The sequence below is a fragment of the Callorhinchus milii genome, unplaced genomic scaffold (genome assembly GCF_018977255.1).
Source record: "Callorhinchus milii isolate IMCB2004 unplaced genomic scaffold, IMCB_Cmil_1.0 Scaffold8, whole genome shotgun sequence".
In the NCBI taxonomy this organism is placed as follows: domain Eukaryota; kingdom Metazoa; phylum Chordata; class Chondrichthyes; order Chimaeriformes; family Callorhinchidae; genus Callorhinchus; species Callorhinchus milii.
In genome coordinates, this window is record NW_024704749.1 from 6754059 (window position 1) to 6762013 (window position 7955).

The window sequence follows — 7955 nt, forward strand, 5'->3', positions numbered from 1 at the left end:
TGTGAAGCTCTTTGAGACGTCTCATCAACATGATAAGGCACTGTATCAAATGCAAGGATTATAATTATTATTAAATCCTGTGAAGCGCTTTGGAGGTCTAACATGAAAGGCAAATGTAAGAATTATTATAAATATAGTTGTATAAGCACAGCATGCGCCATGGGCACTCATCATTGCCGTACATAACTTTTCTGCATTCCCTTTTCTCCAGGGATATAACCATTAGAGTTAAAAATAACTGTCAGTGTTCTCTGCAATGCACAAAAAAGGGCAGATTTGTATACTTGGTGAAGTGCTAACTGACTGGGCAAGATTTGCCTCTTACTATCAAAATCTGACGTCCCAGTAAAAGCAAAATAAAAGACTTGAAGTGAATGAACTGTCAGCCAGTTTAATCTGCAAAAACCTTCATTTGTATTTCTTTAAATGTAAGGTTGTTATTTGTGTAAACATTCCAACTCTTGCCTGTCATATCGTCCTATTCTTTCTGATTGCATTCTTTTCTCTCAGCGGAAGAGCGCTCCCAGTGATAAGAGAATGTTTTCATTTCTAAAAATACTGAACAATCTTTTTTCTCATGTTTCGTGGTCACTTACCAACCAATTTGTCTATTTTCATTCTATCCCAGATAAAATTGGTCACTTACTCAAATGGGTTGTTTGTGGACACTGTGTGCAAATTGCCCACCATGTTCACCTACAAATAACACACTACGCTTTAGAGTAAACCCTGTGAAGTGCTCTGAGACATTTTGACAATGTGATAAAGCTCATTATGGCTTGTGCAAAGATTATAATTATGCTTCTATTCACCAATCCTTTCTGAAACTGGATTTGAACATTGAATACTACTTGTGTTTTTTCTCGCATTGTTAGCCAAGCGCCACCTAGGATTTGACACGGACAACTTTGTCAATTTTCTACATCTGTGTCATAACTACCTCGGAAGAAACGACAGACCCTGGAAGAATACATTATTCCTATAAGAAAGTTGTTATTGCTTTATTCAAAGAAATGCAGTCATTAGTAGATTCTATCTGTATACATATACTTCAATCGCATGTCACAATAGCACTATGTCTGACATGTACTTCAGAGGCACATTGCATCTGTCAAGCTCTTTATTTATATATTGCACATCGCACTTCATTGACATTACAAGTATTTGCTTTGCTGCACGTTTCAGATTTAAGATGTGGCGCTTTTTTTTTAATCGTTATCTTCATTTCACAATTGGCTTGCCCAGACTGCAAGTCAATGGGTTATTTCAGCAAATACTCTTATCCTTAAGTGATATATATTCTCTAACCTGGTATGATCAGACACTTTAAATGCACTTATTACTTGAGGCAGGGTAATTATTTACACCCTTGAAGTGTAAACATTTTAACATTCTGCATACATCTTATCTCATTCTGTTAAATAAGTTACCATAATGCAATTAATTGTCCATTTCTTCGTGGAAATCTATTGCTCGCATAGACCCTAGTTTCGTAACAGGTGTCCCATGTTACCTTGGCAGTTTCCTGACATCAATCACTTGGTGCAATATATCTTTGGTGATTTTTTCCCCCATGTAATTGTTCCTTCTTCATTTTTTTTCCTAAGCTTTTTTCGATTTGTCAGTTGGCTTTTCTTCCTCTTTCGTGCTGGAAGATTTCTCTGACTTCCCTCCTTCGTCATCCTTAACCTTGGCTTCCTCTTTCGCTTCAGATTTTGACTCTGTGACGGTCTTCACTGTTGCTGCTTTCCCCTCATCATCATCGAGGTCAGGTTTTGTCAACTCGGGGGTGGATTTCTTTGGCTCTGTTTTTTTCACTGTTTCTGTTGTCTCGTCCTTGGTTTCTTTTTTACTATCCGATTTTTGATCTGTTACATTTTCTTTAACTTCTGTGGTCTTTTCGGGTTCCTTCTGTTTTTCTGCTGGTTTGGGTTCGGGCTCTGAGGATTTCTGCTCTTTGGGCTCTGGTGTTGTGGGTTTCTTCTCTTCCACCTTGGGGTCTGGTCTTGAAGGTTTTTCTTCCACCTTGGGCTCTGGTGTTGTAACTTTCTTCTCTTCCGACTTGGGCTCTGGTGTTGTAGCTTTCTTCTCTTCCGACTTGGCTTCTGGTGTTGTAGCTTTCTTCTCTTCAACCTTGGCTTCTGGTGTTGTAGCTTTCTTCTCTTCAACCTTGGCTTCTGGCGTTGTGGCTTTTTTCTCTTCCTTTTCCTCTGCTTTAGGCTCGGGTGTTGTAGGTTTCTTCTCTACAGGCTCTGGCTCTGGTGTTGTAGCTTTCTTTTCCTCTACTTTAGGCTCTGGTGTTGTAGCTTTCTTTTCCTCTACTTTAGGCTCTGGTGTTGTAGCTTTCTTTTCCTCTACTTTAGGCTCTGGTGTTGTAGCTTTCTTTTCCTCTACTTTAGGCTCTGGTGTTGTAGCTTTCTTTTCCTCTACTTTAGGCTCTGGGGTTGTAGCTTTCTTTACAGGCTCTGGCTCTGGTGTTGTAGCTTTCTTTTCCTCTACTTTAGGCTCTGGTGTTGTAGCTTTCTTTTCCTCTACTTTAGGCTCTGGTGTTGTAGCTTTCTTTTCCTCTACTTTAGGCTCTGGGGTTGTAGCTTTCTTTACAGGCTCTGGCTCTGGTGTTGTAGCTTTCTTTTCCTCTACTTTAGGCTCTGGGGTTGTAGCTTTCTTTACAGGCTCTGGCTCTGGTGTTGTAGCTTTCTTTTCCTCTACTTTAGGTTCTGGTGTTGTAGCTTTCTTTTCCTCTACTTTAGGCTCTGGGGTTGTAGCTTTCTTTACAGGCTCTGGCTCTGGTGTTGTAGCTTTCTTTTCCTCTACTTTAGGTTCAGGTGTTGTAGCTTTCTTTTCCTCTACTTTAGGCTCTGGGGTTGTAGCTTTCTTTACAGGCTCTGGCTCTGGTGTTGTAGCTTTCTTTTCCTCTACTTTAGGTTCAGGTGTTGTAGCTTTCTTTTCCTCCATTTTGGGTTCTGGTATTGAAGCTTTTTTCTCTACAGGCTCTGGTGTTGTAGCTTTCTTTTCCTCCACTTTGGGCTCTGGTATTGATGCTTTCTTCTCTTCCTTGTCCTCCACTTTAGGCTCTGGTGTTGTAGCTTTCTTCTCTTCAACCTTGGGTTCTGGTGTTGTAGCTTTCTTCACTTCTTTTTCCTCAGCTTTGGCCTCTGGTGTTGTAGCTTTTTTCTCTGCTGGCTCAGGTGTTGTAGCTTTCTTTTCCTCAGCTTTAGGCTCGGGTGTTGTAGCTTTCCTCTCTTCAACCTTGGGTTCTGGTGTTGTAGCTTTCCTCTCTTCGTTTTCCTCCACTTTGGCCTCTGGCTTGGACTCTTCTTTCTTATCATCTTCTTTAACCTCTGGTTCCTTTTCTTTAGGTTTTTCCTTCTCTTCCTCTTTGACATCCTCTTTCACTGGTTTTGCTTTTTCACCGATCCTCTCTTCCACTGGAGATTTTGCTTTCTCTTCAGACTCTTCAGCCTTAGCACCTTCCTCTTCTTCCCCAGCTTCATCAGTTTTACTTCCTTCATCACCCTTGTCTTCTGCTGTGGTTTCTTCAGCCTCCGCTCCTTCAGCTTTGTCACCTTTCTCAGCCTCTTCCCCCTCCTTAACCTCTTCTTGTGTTTCTTCAGCTTTCTCAGTCTCTTCGGTTTCCTCTGTTGTAATTGTCATTTCGTCTGTCAGTTCTTCCACAATCACCGTCTCTTTTTCAAGCTTCTCAGCTTGCTTGACTTTATCTTCAAACTTGGCTTTGGTATGGGTTGGGCGTGTCGGACTTTTATGGTGAGCTTCTATGTAAGGATACGGACTTGACCAACTCAACCTTGATTCTTCACCTTCCAAGAGTTTCCTTGATAACATAAAACAGCAATCATCAAATCTCTTGTCTAAAGCTTTCTTTGCTTCATCATTCATGTACTAAAGTACAATAATAATCATTGCTAGGGTTGAAATGATAATATGGCATAATGATATTTCAGCAACACGTTGGATTTCTATGGAGGGTATAGTCACTTAGGCTAAAGTCTGGGAATGCTTTGCAAGGTGGGGACATGGGCTAAGTGAGGGAGCTGGGGAAAAGGGGAGGTGACCATAAGCGTGGTTGAAGAGGTAGGTTTGAAGGCGCCTTTTGAAGACATAGAGATGGAGGGGCCAAATGGAGAGAGCTATTGGCATGGGATTTGATGATCGGACACCGATGGTGGTTAGCCAAATTAGTAAGGGGGCAAGTTTGCCATGCAGTAGATCAGAGAGATTGGTAGGTGCTAGGAGGGTGAAGGGGTTCATAGGTGATGGTGGGAACCTTGAAATCAATCTGCTGGGAGGCAATGGAACCTGGCTCCAATTCCCATGACATTTACACTTCAATTATAATCACAGGCTCCCTTACGCAACCACTCAGTCAACGCCACACCCAATCTGTACCTGTATGCTGCAATTTCAATATCCAAAGCCATTTTCACGTTTAGTAAGTCCTGGTATTCTCTGAGTTGAGAAGCCATCTCCCACTTGACACTTCTCAGCTCATTCTCCATTTGGTGAATGGTTTCCTATAATATAAATGGGCAGACGGAAGCTAAGGTTACAGTACAATGAAAAGTTGAGCTTTGTAAAACAAGATTCCCACTCCCATCGTCAACCCTGATAAAAAAATTGCCACATCTAATCGAGAATAATAATTTGTCCTTGTATTTCCAATAATAATAATTAATCCTTAGATTTTAAAAATAATAATTTGGTCACTCAATCTACGACTGTTTGTAGGACATTGCTGTGCGCAATTGGCTGCTGTGTTTTACCCACAAAATATACCGTCAATTCAGTCTAATCTGTCAAGCACTTTGAGACATCTCGAAGATGTGATAAGGTGTTATATCAAATGCAAGGATTTTTATTATTATGTATTACAGCAGTAAGTAGGAAGCGATTGGTAGATCGCTTTCCAGATGTAATAACCCCTCCCCTCTCAGCCCCTCCCCCACCTCCACCCACCCCATAAATAAGTGAAATTTATGGCTGTTTGCGGCAGTTGCCTGCCATGTTTCACCAACAAAATATATAATCAATCCACTTTACAATATATTCTGTGAAGTGCTTTGCAATATCTCAACGACATGATAAAGTGCTAAATCAAATGCAAGGATTACTATTACTATATTTTATCCAAAACCTTTCACATCAGAGGGGTGTCTCAAAGCGTTCCGCAAGGTATACTGTAAAGCGTGGTGGTTGTGCATTTTGCAGGCAAATGGGGCATCCGATTTTGTGCACGTTCAAATATATTACATGATCCAAACAGAACTTTAAGACAGGGTAACTTCCCTCCTTAAAGCTGGTTCGGACGATATTGAAATGAACTTGATATTTAAGTGCTGACGCACAGACAAGATTTGCTTCCTTTCTTCCCCACCCCACCCCAAAGAAGAAAAAAGGTTTCATTTGTTTGGAAAATATTTGAGCTAAAATCTTTCCTTACCTGGTAGCTGGAGACGTCTGCATTGTGACGGTCTTCGATCTCAAACCTTTGCCTCTCCAACGAGTCCTTGGTGCCTTTCAAGGTCTCCAGCTCGGTATTCTTAGACTGCAGGTGCCTGCGGTATTCGGAGATCTCGTCTTGCGCCGCATGGATGGCTGCCGTGTTGACCTTGGCCGCCTCGTTGAGTTTGTCCAACTTCACCTTAAAGACCTCCTCGGTGTGGCTGCTGGTCATGAGCGCCTGTCCCTCCATCTGAGCTCGGATCTCCCTGAGGGCAGACGTGATGTCGGATTTCAGGCTGTCCCGCACCTCCAGGGTGATCTGAGAGCCTTGGATCTGCCCCAGGAGATCCTGGACCTCCTCATCATGGTTCTTCCTCATGAAGGAAGCCTCGTCGGTCAAGAACTGCAGCTTCTTCTCCAGGTCCAGTCTGGTCAGCCCCGATTCCTCCACGTACTTGTTGAGGTCTCTGGTGGTAGCTTCCATCTCCTCCCTGGCCCTGATCTCCTCCTCGCACCTCTGTTTGAGGTGCTGGATGTCCTCCTCCAGGTGTTCCTGCTCCAGCTGCAGCTGGGTCTTCTCGTTGCCCATCTGAGCCACCACTTTGCGGAGATCTTTGATCTCACGCTCGTAGAGCTCCGAGATAGCGGACTTCCCGGCTTGTTGCTGCCTGAGAGACGCCGCCTCAGCCTCCAGGTTGCGGTTGTGAACTTCCAGGTTCCTCACCTTGTCGATGTAAAGCGCAAAGCGGTCATTGAGCGCTTGGAGCACCTCCTTCTCATTGCGGGACCTCAGGTCCCCGTTGACCACCACCAGGGCTCCCTGGTCGAGGCTCTCGGTGGAGGAGGCGAGCTGAGAGCCGTAGCTGGGAGCACTGGTCCGCTTGTAGGAGGAGGAGAGGATGGAGCCGGGGCTCCTGGACCATGATGTTTGGGAGTGGAACCCGCTGCTGGCCATGGAGCGAGGACCACCGCTCCTTGGTGGGTCTCCCAGCGCCCTGCGGTAAGAGGAGGCGCCCAGCATAGTGTCCAGGCTGTAACTCATGGTGCTTTGAGCTCACAAACACTGCAGTGAAGGGAGGAGAGATGAGGCGGATCCTTTTATACACCGCAGAATGTGCTAAGTTGGCAAGAAACCCGCACCAGCAACCAATCTGCTGAAGACATCTCTTTTTGTATATATATATATATATGCATATAAAACATACACTCATACACATAGCTATATAGATGTATTACAGTATATATAGTTTATATATATAATGCATATTGTGTATATTACATATACTCACTGTGTGTTGCAAAAAAAAAAGGATATTTACAACCAGCCTGAGGTTATCAAGGCAAAAAGGACACGATTTTTATTTATCTGGTATCTCAAATTAGGCAATTCAAAACACTTTGGAAACTGATCTTCAAATAAACTTCTTTTTTTTTAATTGGAATTTAATTTTTATTTATTTTATTTTTTTTTGGGGGGGGGAAGGAAAGGAATGAGTTTGACCGCTGCCTTTTCGTTCCACGAACATATAGAGTCAATGAATTGACTTTACAATGTACTCAGTTGATAAGGATTTATATCAAACGCAAGGATTTTTTTTTATGTATATCCCCCCCACACACATATAATAATCCTTGCATTTTTATTTCTGAAATATAAGTTAAAAAGGACATCAATTGGGTGGGACGAGGGGTGTTTGGGGGTAAAATTTAACATTTTTTTTTTAGCATTGCTCAGTTACAAAGGTCTATTCCATTCCAGCATTAAAGCAGCCAAACCTTGGTCAGTACCAGTTTAACTGCAGAGTTAGCAATGATCACGCACACAGTAACCTGCGTCGCTATTAATTATTTCCGATTTTAATAAGGAAGAGAGGGTCTTTTTTTGTTGTTACAAAAAGAAAAAAAGATTTTTTTTAAAAACAAAATTCAAACCATCGGGACACGTCTGGTAAATGATGTCTTAAAAAAAACATTATAGTTCGTCTCTCTCCTATCTCCTCCTCTGTGCTAAAGTTTATAGAATAATAACCGTTGCATTGGATATATCATACATATATATATATATACTGTGTGACTTTAGAGTATGTTATAGCAACCGGAGTGTGTGTGAGTGTAAATGTTTTGGGGCTTTTATTTTTCTTTGCTTGTTTTATTTTCCGTTTCGCCACCAGGAACCCACAAGGTGGAGGGAGGGGGGGGGGGGAGAGGGAGGGGGTGAAGGTAAATGTAGTGTCCTTGTCCTCTGTATGTGTGTGTGTGTGTGTGTGTGGAGGGTCTAAAAGAAATAAAGTACAGAAGCGCTTTCTGTTTCAGCACCAGAGCAAGTGGAAAGCTCCTTTTCCGCAGTGCAATATGATGTGTGTGTGACCTTTACTGGAAAGTCATCTCATAATTATTGCTTGGCTTTTTTTTTTCCTCTCCCCACTCTATGAGGCTTTCAGCTTTTAAAAAAAAATCTAGCCACGAAACAACCAACACACTAAAAAAGGTGGTTT

At 42.4% G+C, this 7955-nt stretch overlaps 1 protein-coding gene across 1 annotated transcript; it reads right to left on the minus strand.

Annotated features, from left to right (window-relative positions):
• Positions 1-986: 986 nt before the first annotated feature.
• Positions 987-6524, minus strand: LOC103184350 (neurofilament heavy). Its single transcript, XM_007902302.2, has 3 exons — positions 5459-6524; positions 4408-4532; positions 987-3832 (listed from the first exon to the last, which is right to left on the minus strand). The coding sequence occupies exons 1-3, from the start codon at positions 6500-6502 to the stop codon at positions 1603-1605; spliced, it is 3399 nt and encodes a 1132-aa protein (XP_007900493.1). The 5' UTR covers positions 6503-6524; the 3' UTR covers positions 987-1602.
• Positions 6525-7955: the final 1431 nt, after the last annotated feature.

Excerpts from the sequence above, each read along its gene's own strand:
- LOC103184350 (XM_007902302.2), bottom strand. The coding sequence starts at position 6,502 with ATGAGTTACAGCCTGGACACTATGCTGGGCGCCTCCTCTTACCGCAGG. Across the intron at positions 4,533-5,458 it reads CAGACGTCTCCAGCTACCAG|GAAACCATTCACCAAATGGA; the intron begins GTAAGGAAAGAT and ends TTTATATTATAG. Across the intron at positions 3,833-4,407 it reads ATTGAAATTGCAGCATACAG|GAAACTCTTGGAAGGTGAAG; the intron begins GTACAGATTGGG and ends TATGTTATCAAG.